The sequence below is a fragment of the Sebastes umbrosus genome, chromosome 8 (assembly GCF_015220745.1).
Source record: "Sebastes umbrosus isolate fSebUmb1 chromosome 8, fSebUmb1.pri, whole genome shotgun sequence".
NCBI classification, from domain to species: Eukaryota; Metazoa; Chordata; class Actinopteri; order Perciformes; family Sebastidae; genus Sebastes; species Sebastes umbrosus.
Genome location: NC_051276.1, coordinates 9,141,052 through 9,159,966, shown reverse-complemented (window position 1 = coordinate 9,159,966; position 18,915 = coordinate 9,141,052). Strand labels below are relative to the sequence as shown.

At 40.6% G+C, this 18,915-nt stretch overlaps 1 protein-coding gene across 1 annotated transcript; it reads left to right on the top strand.

The window, feature by feature from the left end:
- The first annotated feature begins 3,163 nt into the window (after positions 1 to 3,163).
- On the top strand, positions 3,164 to 15,396 carry fxn (frataxin). The gene is made up of 6 exons (XM_037778759.1): positions 3,164 to 3,392; positions 3,521 to 3,592; positions 4,956 to 5,047; positions 5,139 to 5,259; positions 11,790 to 11,887; positions 14,982 to 15,396. Exons 1-6 carry the CDS (start codon positions 3,285 to 3,287, stop codon positions 15,118 to 15,120), a joined length of 630 nt encoding a protein of 209 aa, XP_037634687.1. The 5' UTR covers positions 3,164 to 3,284; the 3' UTR covers positions 15,121 to 15,396.
- The last annotated feature ends 3,519 nt before the right edge of the window (positions 15,397 to 18,915 follow it).

Genomic DNA, 18,915 nt, shown 5'->3' with positions numbered 1-18,915 from the left:
TTGATGCATCATAATAAAAAATGAATAAAAAATGCACTTTTTTATTTAGGGATACAGTTATTTGGAAATAAATTTCATTAGGCAAAAAATAATCAGTAATACACCATATTCATTATAAACTGAAATAATAAATACATATTTATTTAAATCAATGTGCATCAGTAATACATGAATTGTTTATTATTTCAGTTTGCAATGAATATTACAAAATTGCAATTTGTAATTTGCATAATCAAATTTATTCTCATAAATAAAAAAAGGTGAATGTATTCCTAATTTTGGCCCCTGTCTGTTGGGGTTAATCTGGCTCTGCTCAACAATTAACTCTCTGGTGCTTCTTCTTGTTCCTATTCATAGTTGAACAACTTCTATTAATTATGTTCAATTGAACTTTTCCTTTAGTGTTTTGCATGTTTTAACTAATTTACTACAAATGACATTATTTACATGTGCATTTATCAGACTTAATTTATCATTGTGTGGTTGTGTAAAAATGCAAATCTGTTTTTCAAACATAACGTAACATGACTCTTAGCAGTAAAAGGAATACGGTATTCTAAATGTGAGCGTTTTAATCCTGCAGGTGCTCTGCTGTGAGATCTCCAGTGTCAATCCTATTGAACCCAGGATCACTGCTTTAGCACAGATGAAACCACGAATGACAGTTGTAGGTTAGTGAAAGTTTCACTTCTAATGAGATAACATGGCTTGAACTTCTCACTCCCCTTTTCTCCCCATCACTCCAATGGATCTCCTCAGCAGAGGCCTCAGTCAGAAATCCTCCACTGATCTCTCAGCACTCAGCCCTCACCAGAGAAGCTGCCAGCCAATCAGACGAGGGCCTGACACATCTCACCAGCTGTGAGTGGACTGATTGGCTGAGCCCTGGTAGGACGGCTGCACAGTCATGAATAATGTCGGATGTGAGCTGATCTGCAGTTTAGATACAAGTGCAGGCAGGGGTTAACAGACACATGTCTATTCTCCTCTTTAACACATTAGGTACATGAATTTGCACTTGTAATATAATGAATACATGTATGTAGTACTTTATGAGTTACTGTAAAATGGATGTAGGGAATGTACAAGAGTAGAGCACATGCTTTCCAACAACATGACTTCATCATGTTTGTGGCTGTTTAGATGCCCCCGTCTTCATCAGTCTGCTTCTGTCTGGGGCTAAATGAACAGTATCTAGGAGTGTCCTTCACTGCCAAAAACAGTGTCCACACCTGATCATGTTGTATTTTGTGGTAGACTTTAATGCATCCTTGCATATCATTGAATAAAACATCCAGCCCTTTATTTTAAGTAGCTCTAAGACTGTTAAAATAATCTTATTCCACTCTGTCTGACAGTATTGTGTATACTGTATTGTGTATCATCTTGTTCTAGCTCTGATAGATTTGGTTACTATGAACAAAAATGTTGATGCCTGATCGATTTAAGAGGTCAATCCATATCAAGATTTCTACGAACTTCAGCAGCTTCAGCCTCAGAGCCTCACATTGTACAGCTTGTTTGTTTGCCCCCTCCCACTCTGTCTGGGTTTTTCTACTGCGTCACTCAGAATGATCTTTTTCAAATATATCAGACAGGGCTGATCTGAAAGTTACCGTAGATTGTACTTACTATCCACTAGCATGATGGATTCACCATTAAAGTATAATTTGATTCAATATGAAATATTAGTGGATTATACCCCTTACAAAAAAAGTAGTATACTTCAAGTTTATTTTATGAAGTAAAATTAAGTAAAGTTCAACTATATTTTCCAAGTATACTTTATGTAATATCAGTGTACTAGTAGTATACTTTTAAGTGCACCACTTCAATACTTCTTGGCCCACTTTTTAGTTTATAAAAGTATACTTTTAAGTGTACTTTAAGTGTAAGAATAGTACATTTTGAGTACACAGTACTAGTTTACATCTAACACGTAATTTTTGTACTGCAACTATATTATGAAGTGAACTATACCACAAGTGAACTTATAGGTATGCTGTTAGTTTACTAGTTATATACTTGTAGCCCACTTTTTAGTTTATGAAAGTATACTCTCAGTGAACTACTATTTTATTAGTTTTTACTACAAGTATACTTGTAAGTTTTCTTTAACTTATAGTACTATGATTTATGCATTACATAGAGAGACTTTTGCTATTTGACTTTTTTTGTGATGAGATAAAAAAATAAAAAAAGTTTTTCTTGAATGCCTCCACGGTGAACGGCGAATGCAAAAAATTCTTGAAGATTTAAAGTAAATTAATATCAAAACATGTTTACAAACTCTCAGAACCCTCTAATTGGGTACTCTATCAAAAAGTAAACATAAGCCAAATATACTTAGACTTTTCTATATACTTGTCAGTAGAAGCCAAGTATACTTAAGTGTAATTTTGTTAAGTATATCTCTGACAAGTACATACAAAGTAAACGGAAATCATACTCTCTTATTTTAAGTTTAAAATAAGTATACTAATAGCACACTTGTATTGAATAAACTTATTTTTGGTAAGGGACTGTAAGGGCTATATTTTTTTTCAATGACAGAATTTACTATTAAATTAATTAACCCATTTCGGCCCCATGTAATCAGGTGAAACAAAACCAATTCTGACATCTGACAAGAACTGATATTTTAAAATGTAATGAGTGAGTTTTCTTGCTGGTCTGAGATGCTTGAATGATTGGAAAAAAAAGAGAAACTATTTGCCTATTGAGAAAGAGAGCTTTAGCTCGGGAAAGGAGGATTATATTCATAGAATTAATGCAATGATCTATGATGGTTCATAGATCATTGCATTAGAGTAAAAGGACAAGGTGCATAAAGAACAAGAACAGATAAAATATGTAAAATTATACATGAAAATAATAATAAATTAAGTTAAGGGCTAGGGCTGTACCTGTAATTCATATTCTTCTATTATACTAAGAAGTTTCAAAGCATTTTTGTTTTTTCATGACTTTAAGGGCTTTTATGTAAGAAAGAAACTCAGACTGAAACACATTAAACCCAGGTTTCACTTTCATATGCTTGGATTTGTGCAAATAAAATGTTCAAAGAATGAGAATGTTATTCAGCAGAAAGTCATCTTTGTTATTGTCCATGACAAGATAAAGACCATAAACAATGTTTTGTTCTGCTGCTGCTGCTTCCGGTTCATTACCGGACACACTCCCATCCAGCAGGCGGCGGTGTGGACATTGAATGTTAGTGTGCAGCTCGCAGGAGGACCAGAGGACCAGGACGGAGCAGCGGTGAACTAGTAGAGACTACCGTGATGCTGCTCTTCCCTAGAACGAGCTGTATTTATCCTCAGATATGTCACCGTGTGAACTCACAGCTCAGCATGGTGACAGCGCGGAGCAGCAGCAGCCTGTTTAACCAGGTAGTTAACATGAAGACCAGTAACACACGCTGCTGAATGATGTCACGTAGTTAGCTCGTTGTTGCATCATGTATCATAACTCACTCACTAACGCCGAGGTCTCATATTAACGATATTTAATCTTCCAGCTCAGGAGCTCGTCTCGCGTCCCGGTGGTTCGTCCGTTAACTACGTTACATCCCGTCTGTCAGCCTCACAAGGTGAGTTCTGCCTCACTTTGACACTTTAAAGGTCCCTTATCGTGCTCATCTTCAGGTTCATACTTGTGTTTTGTGTTTCTACTAGAACATGTTTACATGCTGTAATGTTAAAAAAAACACTTTATTTTCCTCATACTGTCAGCCTGAATATGCCTGTATTTACCCTCTGTCTGAAACGCTCCGTTTTAGCTCCATTTTGACAGAATTGCAACAGAATTGCAACAGAATTGCGTTGCTAGGCAACAGCTTGGGTCCATGTGTACTTCCTGTCAGCTGATGACATTCACATCATGGATGTATTAAAAGAACTTGATTCAGCGTTGGCCCCGGTCAATCCTATGAGAGTTGCTCAGTGGCGCATGAAGCCTAAATGGCTCGACTTCTGTCTGGAAAAGTACCCGGATCTTGGCGGCTCTTGGGCAACTGGGACATGCCCAGTAGCGTCCGCTCGGTCACATGACTCGGTCAAGGGGTCCCAACGTCACGCCGTCATCACGGCATGCGCTCCAGCCTCAGTCTGGGTCTCACTCACATGAACGGAGGAAGGGAAATAACTCTGGATTCAGCTATTAGTGCATTTTACAACTTTAAAAACTTAATTTTTTTAATAAGGGCTATTAGGGTGTTCGTACTGGGGAGTTAAATTACCTCAAAAAAATTATCCGCTGAGTTACAGACGTCTCTTTCCCAATGTAAGTCTATGGGAAAAAGTATTTTTGGGCCCAATGCATCACGTGACTGACACGGAAGTTGCAGTACCGCCGTTTGGCCACTACGAAAGTCTGGATCGTCGACCGGCGCACTTCCTGGGGGCTTGATTCACATACACTGCAACCAGGAATAAACTGGGACACATTTATAATGTTCACGTTTAAAATTGTGTCAAGGGTCTAAATATTGTATATTCGTGACATCACAAATGGGCAGAAATCCTGACAGCTTGTTTCAAATGCAGAGTTTCTGAATACAGGCTGTGTGTATTTCCCTGTGGATTGAGTGTTTCGATACTTTCACAGTATTTATATAGGACTCAAGCCTGCTTTATAATAAAAAAAAACATATTTTTTATAATATGGGACCTTTAAGGATTTCTATAAATGAAATAACTCACAAGTTTACAACAAAACTGTGTTAAGGTCAAATTGAACCGTCACATACCAATTCCTGTAAGTGTGTCATCTATTTTTAAGTGAAGGGAGCTAAGAAATGCCATGGAAATAAATGATAAAGTTATATCAAAGTTGAACATTCTGCAAGATGAATGCATTGCAGAGGAAATGTGAGATTAAAGGAATCCAAAGTGGATTTAGATAATTGATGCGTCCTTGTTATTTAGTGTCTGACCTCAGTTTTTCTCTGTCAGTGGTTTGAGAGCAGAGTTGATGGTGATAGTTGGAGGAAATACATCCATCTAACACCACAAAGGTTGGAGAACCCCACACCTGTGCCCTTAAGGTAACCCACAGTTAACTTCTTTTCTAAGCATCACTAGTCCAGCGTTGAATGGTTAAACTAATATGTAAATTTGCATCACTGTCTCTACAAGTGAGCTGCCGGAAGCAGCGTATGAGAAGCTGGCAGAGGAGACGTTGGATGCTCTGACTGATTATTTCGAAGACCTGAGCGATCAAGCGTTCACTGGAGAAGACTTCGATGTTGTCTTCTCTGTAAGTCACTCTATTTCCTGTTCACTTTGGTCACTTTGGGAACATCTGACTGCAGTGGAAGATATTTTTACACACTAATAATAGGTTGATGGGCATCAGCTGACCACTCACCTGAGAGCAAGGTAACTGGCTTATTATAGTCGTTCTTATTTTTTTACACCTTGTTAATGGGGAAGATGAGTATTAAGAACTGTAAAAAAAAGAACAGTGGGTGTGACATCACTTGAGGCAGTTTACCAGACCTCACACAGCTCTCTTTGGAGCAACTAAAGGCTTTACAACATTTTCACATGTGCAGTAGTACTCCCCAACACCTGGAAAAACCAGAGAAACTAGGTTACGCAAGTAATCCGAGAACGTGACCTGTAGTAACCTGGTTACATGCAGCACGTCAGTTTCCAGACTTCTCCCAAGCTTGGTGTCCTATATGATAGAAGATAGATGAAACAGAACACACATTTTTCTTACAGTGGCAATGTGTCTGAATTTTACAAATGGTCAAACGTACAGTAGAGACTGACTTATTTAGTCTTTACAAAGGCCTCTTTGAGTTAGTTTCAGTTGTAGTCTGATGGAATTATTTGAGATATGGGGACTCATCACTACGTGTTATTATCTCATCCTCCTGCTCAGCTTTCACAGCGACACTTTCTCTGTCTGTCTTTGTCCTGCACATGCTCACACGTAAAAAATCCAATTAGAAATCCGGTTACCTGTATCATGTATACAGGCAGAGTTTAAGAAATCAGATTATGCAAGAAAGCCGACTGTAACCTGGTGACTTCAGTGCAAGTTAATGCACTTTTACTGACTCTGGTCAGCAAAAACTGTGTTGGCTACAAAGGATTAAAATAGTGACAAGTTTGACATCCCAAAAAGGTGCCACAACTCCACTTCTTTGCTCTTCATCCATTTACTCAGTGTGTTCCAAAACAGTCAGTTTAACAAAATATGGCTAAATACACTGCTTCAGTGTTGCATTATTGCCCTCCTTAAGGCTCTGAAGCTCTACTGGAAGCAGTTATCTAATGAACTTATACAAATATAGCCCTGTAACTGGAAGAAAGAAAAAATAGAGCATTAATTATTACTGAACATATTAGATTGTTATGTAACCCTAAAGAAAGAGGGGATGAGGTGTTGTGGTCTGTGTTCACTAAACTTGACAATCAATAAACTGCACTCTTCTTTTAATAAGAGGTTCATTGAATGTGCAGTTTAGTGAGACATGAGATGTATAAACACCACCTCCACCTGCTGCACACTTTATATTGCTCAGATTATTATGCTGTTTATGTTCCCGGTTATTCCAAAAATTGTCCACAGAGTGTATTGGATTGTGATTGGCTGGAGGGTGTGCATTATTTTCAGATAACCTCGCACCTCTGGCATGGTGTGCTCACCAGGGGTCTAAATGAAGCTTCAGAGTTGGAAGGTTTCAGCTGTTTTGTAGGTTATGGCTTCTCCTACTGTTTGAGTAATTCACATTTATTCCCAGATGGATCCTAACCAAACACAAAGTTGACGGGGTACAAGTGAGATAATCTACTCTAATCTGTGCCGTTATGAAAAAATTATGCACTTTGGGGAAACAAACCTCTTCCTCTTTGGTCTGTAATGAGCCTCTACGCTACGCTGTACATTACTTATGACAGCTGCATGTTTCCCTTACAGAAACAATTCATTCCTCATTCAGTCGTGCTGTCTTTATAGATCCTCATCAACCCTTTATAGGTGCTGCTCCTGTCACACAAACAGCACATATACATTGATGATATGATGCCCGGATTATATTTCTTTTGCCGCCGATACCGATTGCTGATCGGCCAATACGATTGTTTTTTTGTTTTGTTATAGCAGCTGGTATAACGGTATTGTAGGTCCGTTTGACTGCTTTGTAGTGTATTGGGATCTCCAGCAGTTGGCAGCGTAACCTAGGCTATAAATGCTCTGTGACTGTACAGTATTAAGAAAAGAAAAGTAAATCTGGCTGGTTTCTTATTCTGTCAACAACCTGCTTTTACTCAGTCCGTTCAATCAACAGAGCAGTACAAAGAACTCCCAAGGAGCAATGAAACGAGTAGCCTATACAGGAAAGGCCTTTGCACACCAAGTCTTTATTTGTTTGTCTGAAATTGTCGCACGTTTGAGAATAAATATGACCTCACATTGCGTCAATCATGTTTACACACCGACTCCGAAACTTTCGTCCGGCATTATTTCAGGTTAGATTTTCTGCGTTTTGACCACTCAGAGCCACCGTAAAGGCAAATGGTATCATCCAAAATGGCATCTGATAAGCTGATTCACTTTGTTCATTTGTCTTCCAGCACAACGCACTTTACGACAAACACAGTAAAGAATACAGAGATGCAGAATTTGTACAAAAGATTAAACGGTAGTGAATGTGCTCTAGGCAGCTAAACGGTAGCTTTTTGCTAATGTCATTCCCTCATTATCCCCTTTTGGGACTAGCAGATCTACCCACAGACTGCTGTCACAGAGCATGACAGTTAAAATGATGGCCTAAACTTTCAAAAGCCAGAGGAAAGTGTGATATAGGAATGTTTCGTTGAGAGACTACAGCAGAGACTGTAGGTGTGGGGGGCTGTGCACGGCCCGTTACCCCTCCTGTGCTCCATAAAGCTGTTTCAGACGTGGCCTGTTGTTTGGCTGCTGGGCTCTGATGCCTTATTGATTTCTTGCCCAGTAGAATCGACACGCTGAGAGCCTGTTGTTCTTGTTGGCAGACAGCTTGAAGTTATCTGGCAGGATGAAGCTTAAAAATACTGTAAATCCTGGAGTTACACAGAAACAGTGAGAGAACTACGCTGACCTATCAGAGAGGAGGATACAGAGGGGACAGGTAGAGAGGACAGCAGGAGGCCACTGAGAAATCAGAGCAGCTTCACTTTTCTTTCTGTATGGGAATTCATTTTGTAGTTTTTCTTTTTATGAGTTATGATAACATCCTACTCACCGACTTCATTGCTCGGAATTAAAGTGGTGCCTCTGTCAGACACAGATATACGACAGAGTGAACTCTACACAAGCAGTCAGACAGTTAAAGCATAAGATCTAAACAAATACATTGGAAAAGAAATGAATCTATCATTTAAGTTGTTAACCAAACAGTGTGTGGTAAATGAGAGTCCATCAGGCAGAGCTGCATGCTGAATATACTCACCTTATTGATAACAAAACCCAGGAGTGTAAGTTCAACCTGAGCTTTGACATCACAATAATAATTTATGTTTAATGCATAATATTAGTGAAATTCTTCAGCTTCAACTTCAGTTTCATACAGTTTATTGCACATGTAACACGATGGAGCTTTACTGAGATTAGCCTTTCACCCTACTCAACCAAAACCAGCGGTGACAGATGGACAGCAGTGTCTCAGGAGACCAGGGGTCTCATTTACAACCGTTGCGTACGCACAAAACGGGGCCTGAAATGTGCGTACGCCACTTCCCACGCAATAGTTGTGATCTATAAAAACAAACTTGACGGGAGAATGTGCGCACCGGTACGGAAACTTTGACCCGTGCGTACGCACATTATGGAGGCACCGAGGCAGGGGAAACTGGAGACGCAGATGGTGAGGTGGTGAATTGAAGCCAGACTGTAGACATTAAATGTCATTATACGTATAATGATGCCTCTCACACATTTAACTTCTCTTCATACTTATATCCACTTTATCATAAACATTATTATTGTTATTTGTGCTATTGAGCCATGACTATTCTACAAGCACCTTACAAATGTAAAATATATCAGCCAACTCAAATCAAATTCTGCTCAATATCTCATCAGCGCTGTCTCACCATCACAGTCCCTCCACCTCCGGAGCTCAGAGGAGAGGGTCGGACTACCGACACTCGCAGTCAGCTGTGGAGCAGCTGATGAAATCCTCATCATCGGTTGTAGAAATCCAAGATTATATCAAATGGCATTAAAGAATGGCAGAACAGAGCACCAATAGTTTTAATAATATCTTCTAATAGTGTGCAGATATCACCAAGCACCATATTCGTTTTCATAAAGTTGTTGTGTAAAATCGCTGCAGTGATGACGTGACTTATTAATTTATTTATGTTTTATTAGATTGGATTTTACTGATTGTCTTGATCATTTTGGCAAGTTGTGAATCGATGAAATGGATTGCTGTAAAGATATAAACACTGCAGTGACACTGGTAACATGCTGCATGGTGCTGGTGGATATACCGGCACTGAGGACTAAATGACGTGTATAACAGAATTAAGAGGGAACGAGTGTTCAGAGACCTTCTCAACTACAAGCACCCTTGATCTCTGTGTCAGAAAAACTCCTTTTCTCGGTCTTCCTCTCGGTAGTTGCCGTGATTTACCGTAAAGATCAAACAGGCTCATTCACATGCAGAAACATTAATTAGGTGTTTTGCATTGACCATTTATGGTTGAATGTGGGCGTGTAGAGGGCGGAATATGAGGCGGATCCACGTGCGCACATTTCCAGGTGGAGTGTGATTTATAAAGGGAACATTGCGTGCAGGTGTGCGTACGCACGGTTTATAAATCTGATTTTTTTTTGGCGTACGCCATTTTCGGCTTTTGTGCGCACGTACATTTTTAGTATGGATCCTACGCACTGTTTTATAAATGAGACCCCTGGTGTCCTCGCTGAACTCTACCTTGCTGCCAACTCATGACCTTTCCATAAAGAAGTGTTGCTCTGCAGGAGTCCTGTTCTGGTCTTCCTCACTGACTTTGGTAATCCTTTGACTTGTCCCCTAATGCCACCTCGAGGTCCATATTTTGGGCTTTTTTAATGAAATATTTCAACAACTATTGGATGGATTGCCATGAAATTTTGTACAGATATACGTTGTGTTAAGTGCTAATTAACAAATGTTAGCTTATGCTAACATGCTAAACTAACATGATGAACTCGGCAAACATTATACCTGCTAAACATCAGCCTGTTAGCATTTAGCTCAAAGCACCATTGTGTCTGAGTACAGCCTCACGGTGCTGCTAGCCTGACTCTAGACTTCACTATCTCCATTCATTAACCTCTTTACTGGAAATTAATCCTTAATCCTTCAGACGTTCCCACAAAATGGACAGATCGGTATTATGACGTGTTCCTACAAGCCTGATGCTATTTCAGAGTGTGTCATCTCCTGTTCAGATTGACATATGACCAGGGGGTGAACTGTGATGGGCTCCATGTGTGTCAGCCTGCCTTTATTGATGCTCTGCGCGGTCACACCCAGGCTTCATAACAGCTGCTGTTGATGTGGAAGCTGTGTCTCGCTGACAGATAAATATTATCAGGGAAAAGATCACGCAACACACATTAGCATGAAATATGTATTTAGGCAGACGTAGAGTGTATGTATGTTTGGTGGTAAAAGCTTCACGTTGTTTCCTGTTTCCCACTGTTATCATCTCACTGTCCTGTCTGTCTATAGTGCATCTGTCCTCCGGCACTGTTAGATTTGCTCTGGGACGTCCGAATCCACAGATCCATGTGACTGTCACTGTTCGGTTTGTGTCTCTCTTTATTTTTTCATCCCTCTCTCACACTTCTCTCCTGTAACATCTTCTTCCACCCTGTCAGTGGAGAGGGTGATTAATAAAGTGTGTGTGTGTGTGTGTAATCGTTTTGGTTGGACAGCGGCTGTCTCTGCTGGCTCTGACTGATTGGCCAGTGTTCACATCTTGGCAGCTGACCCCCTTTTTCAACTGGCTGCAGTGACATATGGGGCCATAAACAACGCACGTACACACGCACACACACACACATGCATACACACACACACACACACACACACACACACACACACACACACAGAGCAGAATCAACAGAGCTGTAACTTGGCTGGCTAAATCAGAGCTAGAAGCAGTACTGCACACTGCAGAGGGTCTTTCGAGAGGTGCTGGAGGGAAATCTTTATGGAGTAATATAGAAGAAGCAGTCAACTCTTCACTTTTTTGTGCTTTTTTGTTTCTCTAAGTGCAATCCTCCATCTTCACGAGTTATCATCCCATTTACAGAGTGACTTCAGTGACATGGTCCTCCTCCTCCTCCTCCTCCTCCTCCTCCTCCTCCTCCTCGGAAAATCACAAATCATTGTTAGATTTCCGTTTGTGTCCAGATTAAACAAACGAGATACATCATGTTCATCAGTGAGCTTTTGAGGTGCTGCTGCTGCTCTGTGTATTATTGAACTGTGGACAGAGCCAGGCTAGCCGTTTCCCCCCCTGTTTCCAGCCTTTATGCTAAGCTAGGCTAACCACAGACACTCTCTGAAATATATATATATAAAATAGACACTAGGGATGGGCAATATATAGAATATACTTAATGAATTGCGTAAGTCAGAGGCGACTCATCGACATCGTCATAGATTACGGAAACACGTCGATTTGCATAATGTCATAACCATTTAGCTTTGTGGTTGAAATGGTTTATTTAATTTAATTTGTCACAAGAAATGTGTTGATTGTGTTTCTGTTCTGTCTTCGGTTCATGTACAGAGTGGGGTGTTGACAGTGGCGCTGGGCATGGGCCGTGGCACCTACGTCATCAACAAGCAGACACCAAACAGACAGATCTGGCTTTCTTCTCCCACCACGTAAGACCGGAGAGTCGCACTACACCTGACTCCACACACGCCCTGATGGTGTTGAGGAAATGGAACGCATGAACCAAATGTTTTATTCTATTGCTGAGTGTGACACACCCATCACACCATCACAGAGGGGTTCTCAGAAACCTGCCTCAGTGCCCCTTGTAGGAGAAAATGCCTCTACAACACCAACATCTGTCTGCAGCTGTCTGTCTTCTTTTCTCCTCTGCACTGCAGCTGCTCTGCTCTGCTCTGCTCTGCTCTGCTGACGTTACACAGAGCTGCTCAGACTGCTGCAGATAGCTGCACACACAGAGACACTTCTTCTCTGTGTCCAATACAGGTGGACATTTTAAACTTAAGGTGTCAGGAATGATAAGAGGAGTAAGTTCCTGTTCACATGTTGTGTCTAAAAAAAACATGCTCAAAACGTATGCAGCTGTGCCGCTTTCACCCTTTTATCCGAGGTGCTTGGGAGGTTGCGTTCCTGTCTCCCCTGACGTTACATTACCAAAACCTCTGCGATGAAGTTGCTTTAATTTAGCAGTAAGACTCGCTGACTAAACTATTCAAAGTGAAAACAAAGATGAATGGATTTCCAGCACTGTAAATCCCTCACAGTAGCCTTACTGCTCACTTTGTCTGTGTCAGTTTGGCTGACCATTCAACCGGATGTTGTGACGTTCTTGGACGGAAAAGGTGAAAATAGTCCGTCCATCTGAAGGCCGTCACACCAGCATTAATAACATTTCAGACAGAAATCAATTCATTTCAATGAAATGAACACTATTCGTTGATTGATGGTAGTGGCAGAGTAAATCCATAATGAGTGTTAGTATACATTTCTAATTTGCTGTACTTATGTTGGCTTATGAATTTGCACCGTTTACCAATTGCAAATTGTCTCGGCAGTGATGACCTTTACAGGAGCGAACAGACAAAATTGAGCTAGCTAGTTTACTAACTGGCATTTAGCAAGCCATCTAGCTTGGTTGGCTAATTTGGCAGGATAGTGCTTGCGTGCTACATGCCAGCGACAGTAGTAGCTAGCCCTGCAAGGTGTCACTCCATCACCAAGCTTTTTTCTATTTTTGCATGAATGAAATGATCTGTGTCTGTTGTGGCTTCCAGTCAGTCACTACGGGGCTGCTATGTCGGCAAACTTTTAGCTGACGCGCGCCATATAGGCATCGCCCGGGTAACGCACAAACCAACGATGTCCAGAAATTTACCTTTTGCTGTTAGCTGGTTCATTCATTGCTTACAAAGCCTCTTGTATTCAGGTAACACAATCATAAGCAGTTATGGGGCTTAACCCAAGTTAAGTCTCTGCTATGCTACCGGCACACGCCTTGACCACGGTCAAAAACTGTATGCCTCGCAGCATGCAACACGGCTGGCTGCATTACCCTTCTTGTATAAATGCAGTCCCATTAGAGGTGACTGCCACCAAGTGTACAAAAAAAGGTATTACACAAAAACCACAAAGATAAACAAATAAATAAATGGCTCAGTGTCTTTATCAGTGTGATCAGACCTCATATAGTCAGTCCTCAAAGACTAAAATAAAATACAGGCCTCACAAAATGTAAATCTCTCTTGTACATTGAACACATCCTGCCTATACAGAGAATCTGGCTTAACCTGAACCCAAAGTACTGCTACACTAAGAGGATTATTTTATCTTTTAAGCAACCAAATTCTCTGCCATTATCTGAATTGCATGTTTTGGTGTATTTAATTGAATTATTTGCATGAACATTCAATGTGAGGTTGGAAAAGGAAAGTGAAACCTTGGTTTTATTATCTAGTTCGACCTTATTTTACAGGCAGTAACTTCAACCATGTTCCTGCATGCATTTATGTCAAAAGCCGTTTTTCACTGTGTTTAAGGGCATTTTTGTGTTACATTTTCCAACTTCTATTAAGCGTCAGGTGACCGACAGCTAAACTCAAACTTAATAGTTTTCCTGCCCGGGGGCGTCATGGTGATCCTTACTCCATGCTTCACCTTAACGATGATGTTATGGTGGGCTATTAGTTAGTTTTGCTTTAGTACTCCAAACAAAGTTTAAAGTGTTTGTTTCAGGTTTTCACAGAACATTGTCCCAGTAACATAATAGAACATTCAGGTTTGAGATGTACAATATCATCAATATATTTTTTAGAGAGAACAGTGTTTTCCTCCATGGTTCCGTCCATGAGCACCATATTTTTGTTATTACTGAGACATAAATCTTTGAGACATTTTGACAGGTCCTTAACTGTAACCCTGTAAGGATTCTCTTCCACCTTTTTTAGAGGTCATTTGTGAAGGTGTTCACATACCATTTCCTATTTAGATTTTTATGCCTCCGCGCCAGTGACAGGCGTGGCCGGAGGCGTTATGTTTTTGGGTTTGGGTCTGTACGTGAACCGCGATATCTCAGGAATGCCTGGAAGAAATGTCTTCAAGTTTGGCACAAACGTTCGATTTGACTCAAGGATAGACTGATTCGATTTTGGTGGTCAAAGTTCAAGATCACTGTGACCTCACAACACATGTTTTTGGGCCATAATTCAAGAATTCATATGCTAATTATGACAATTTCACACAAATGTCTAATAGAATAAAATTATGAGGTGATGATTAATAGCAGCTATTAGCTATGTAAAGTTATAGTGGAGTAATGTCCTACCAGAGCATGCTTTCAGTGCATGTTTGTGCATGTGAGAGTGCTCCACTGGCTAGCTCACGGCCGCTACTCTGCTTTGCTCTCATACGGTGGTTACAGCTGATAACGCCGCCCCGACCAAAGCTGTCATCGTGGAAGCGTAGCACCCACCCTCCGCTTCCCCCCACAGGTAAACACTGTTATCTCTGTCAGCACTTTCGCTGTAATTAGCGCTGTTAGCACCTTTAGCTGTGAGTTGCTTGTCTATAATAGTGACTTTGATGAAGATCACACTGCATTTTATGGAGGAATTATGCATAGATGTAGGTAATTCCAGGTTTCACTTTCTTTTTCTTGGCACTGTAAAAAAAAAAAAGTTATTTTTCTCACCGAGAAATCTGAACTGACAACATCTCAGCTAATTTTCTTGCTTCTGTTTTTTGCAGTGGGCCAAAGCGCTACGACTGGACAGGTGCACGCTGGGTGTACGCTCATGATGGTTTGAGCCTCCACCAGCTGCTTTCTCAAGAGTTTTCCATCATCTTCAATAAAAACATGGACCTAAATGACCTGCCCTATGCCTGAGGTCACCACACCTGCTAATGACCCGCTTACAGTAGAAATACTGTGACTCATGAAACAACTGTTAGATCTTATCGGAGCCAAAGACACAGAGTATGTATACATACATACATACACAACGTCACAATAATTTATAAGTGTTAGCCCTTAGGAGATCAGTTGTATATAATGAGAGATCTATATGTGTGAGCTGTTCTGCTGTTATATCTATGTTCTATAATATTGAATTGCACATTTGTATTTCATGTTTATTTCATTAAAAATTTGAAACAACCCACAGATGTAGAACTAGTGGTAATTCAGTCTCCATATAAACTCCTCTGTGAACTCTCCCAGAATTAAAACTCTGCATGTTGTCTGGTTTTAGTGAGTTGTGGCTTTCACAGAGAAAGCTCACTGGGGCAGGTACAATCTCTGGAGGATCTCTGGAGGATTTAATAGAGTTCTCAGAACAAAATTAATCAAAGTTATGGAGGAGGGACATTAAATAATTTATACACAAGTCACATTTCAATACAATCTAACATTCTCAAAGCCCAGAAGATGATGTTTCAAGTTTGAAGTTATATTTGTACAAGGACTCTTGTACTCTAATGATAATAATTTCTCCAGCCTGCCCACAACATGTAATAAGACAGTTTCTGATTTGTCTGAAGTTGATTTGTTTGAAGTTGTTTCCTCATTTGAGCAACCTATGATGTACTTGCTACCCCCGAAAAAAATCTCCACCAATTGCTGAGCAAAGATCCATCATGTGTTCAACACCAGCCACACTTAAGTACATCCTCCTCACTGGGTGTAAAGTGAGCCTTTCCCAAGGACGGTACGCCTGGAGACACAATCAAAGTGCCTGGCAGCGACTCTGGAAAGCGATAGAACAACCAACAATGTCTTGCCGCCCGGAACAACCAACCTAGTTATGCCAGTTGGTGTGATTCAACCAAGATTCAACCAAGGATGTGACAGCTGGAGGCAGCCCGGAACTGACAGATGCTGGTGGACGTGGACCAACAGTTATTACTTACAGTTCCATCAGAGATGGCTATCACCAACTTGAAGCCTGATCTTGTCCTCTGGTTCAACTCTCAGCGCACGGTGTATTTAGTGGAGCTTGCAGTCTCTTTGAGGATACTGTGCAGGAAGCCTTTGAAAGGAAGAAACTGATAAACAGAGCTTACAGCGGCAGCAGAACAGCAAGGCTGGAGAGCAAAGATCTGCCTAGTAGAAGTTGGATGTCGGGGCTTCATGGCAACATCAACTGTAAGACTGATGAGGGACCTGTGGATCAGCGAACAAGCCCTACGCCAGGCCATCAAGGAGACATTGGGTGGCAGAGCGGAGTGTCTCTGGCTGAAAAGGAAAGACCCCATCTGGTCCCAAATAAGAGGGGGGTGGTTCTGGGATGCCAGAACGCACCGTTGAGTCTACTGGAGACGTCGTGGGCCCAGTCAGCGAAACGTTGATGAAATGAGGAGCCCACTTGACCGCCCCAATGACGTGTCTACTCAGCCTTTCTCAACACTGCAGGTCAGTGGTTAAGCCATCCAATCAGCGCCGGTAGCACAGGAATTTAAGAGATGGCGCTTCGGATTTTAATATCATGTCCGGTGTATTTTACCTTTTTTTTTTTGATGATTTTGATCCATCATTACTCTAGGAGGATATCTAAGATATGTAAATTCAGTAAATATATCAATCCTTTCACCCTTGATGAGAATGTCAACATTAGGAGGCTGTACATTGAGTTTTGGAAAAGAACATACCTTCTGTCTTGCTGCAACCTAAGACGTGATACGGGATTATAAAAACTACTGTGTGATAGCAGTTGTTAGTTCCACTAGTTGTATTTCCCTTTTTTTTTGTGGTACCTTTTTCATGGATCAAAAGACGTGGCACCAGTTCAGATAAGAGACTAGCCGGAAATGGAAGAGGCCAACTGGGTGTGCCAGAGGGGAATCTGCCGTTTAGGATCCATGTTAAATCAAATTATTTAGGGACTTAAAGTTTTGTTGTTTTTAGTTAGATTACTTTGTAAATACCTTATTTATTCAAATTTGATTTTGATCGTTTTAAGGTTGATTTTTAGTATAGACTTAATGGTTTACCTCTGCCCCTTGTGTGTCTGTCGGCTAAACTCAGGTTATTTTTCTTAAAATAGTTTGAACTCCTGAACCACACCGTCTAATTGCATTAACACAAAGTGTCAAAAACGCTTAAGTGAAAACATGATGATGATTTAATATTCCATATTCGCACCACCAACAGGACTGATGTTGTACTGTTTTCTGCATGTCACTGTGTAGCCGTATAAGGTAACGTGGGCTTACCTCACTTAACTTCCTGATGTGCATTTCTGTGCTGAAGACCACTCAAGTGCAGGTGTTGGGACAGAGCCATTGTGTTGTCCGTCCTCAAAGCCCGGCAAACATGTTTCCTGTTTGGCTCTTATCCTTCACATTAAAGTCTCGAGGTTGTCTTTTAGCCCTGTTGCCCGACAAAACTGTCAATACTAGATGAAACTGCAAATCTCTGCTTTATGTACAATGCCAAGTCTTTTCAAGAGACTGTCCTCCAAAGAAGAGTGACAGCATCAGAGTATTCAAGTGACAAAGCCCTCTAGTGGCCGTAGTAATGATGACGGGAGCAAAGGAGTCATGTTTTAATGTCAAATACATATTTTATTCCCAAAAGCAGAGCAGAGGGGTCAACAGGTTTACTCATTATAGTATAGTGTAAGTGTTTTTGTTTTATACTGAAGGCATTTTAAGATGGTTATTAATCCAGTGTCTCTGTTTTGACCATTCTGCTTGATCAGTCACTGGCCCTATAGACAGCAGTCACTGGTCGCTAGACAGCAGTCACTGGTCGCTAGACAACAGTCTCTCTGCAGAGCATTGTGAGCAGCTGATCCTCTGGAAATGATCAGCTGAATATCAATAACCTAAATATCAACGCATCAAAGTATCAATAACCTCGATATCAATGCATAAGAGTATCAATAACCTAAATATCAAAATCTGACTATGGATAACCTGAATATCAATACACCAGAGTATCAATAACCAGAAATAAATAACCTGAATATCAATACATCGGAGTATCAATAACCTGAATATAAATACACCAGAGTATCAATAACCTTAACATCCATGCATCAGAGTATCACTAACCTGAATATCAATAACCTGACTATGAATAACCTGAATATCAATACACCAGAGTATCAATAACCTGAATATAAATACACCAGAGTATCAATAACCTGAATATAAATACACCAGAGTATCAATAACCTGAACATTCATGCATCAGAGTATCACTAACCTGAATATCAATACACCAGAGTATCAATAACCTGACTATGAATAACCTGAATATCAATAAGCTGCATATCAATAGGATGATTATCAATAACCTGTATGAATAAGCTGAGTATCAAAACACCAGAGTATCAATAACCATAGTGTCAATAACCTGAGTATCAATAAGTTGACGTGACATTATGGACTCCGTTTCCCAGGGATCACTGCTGCTGTCTGGAGTGGATCCAAACAATGGTGATGAATCAGGTCAAAGAGGCTTATGATGCAACCACGACACAATCCCACACTGCCCCTTCATATACCACACCGGCCCTCTTCTTCCTCGTCCTCACCGCAAAGGCCACGGCTGGGATCACGCCACAGGCATCCATTAGCACACGTTCATGACAGTGATATCCCTGTTTCCACTAATCTGGCAGCAATAATAGGACAAAGCTCTCGTCCAACAGGACCTCTGTGTTTCATCCTCCATCAA

Excerpts from the sequence above, each read along its gene's own strand:
- fxn (XM_037778759.1), top strand. The coding sequence starts at position 3,285 with ATGCTGCTCTTCCCTAGAACGAGCTGTATTTATCCTCAGATATGTCAC. Across the intron at positions 3,393-3,520 it reads GCAGCAGCCTGTTTAACCAG|CTCAGGAGCTCGTCTCGCGT; the intron begins GTAGTTAACATG and ends TTAATCTTCCAG. Across the intron at positions 5,260-11,789 it reads ACTTCGATGTTGTCTTCTCT|AGTGGGGTGTTGACAGTGGC; the intron begins GTAAGTCACTCT and ends GTTCATGTACAG.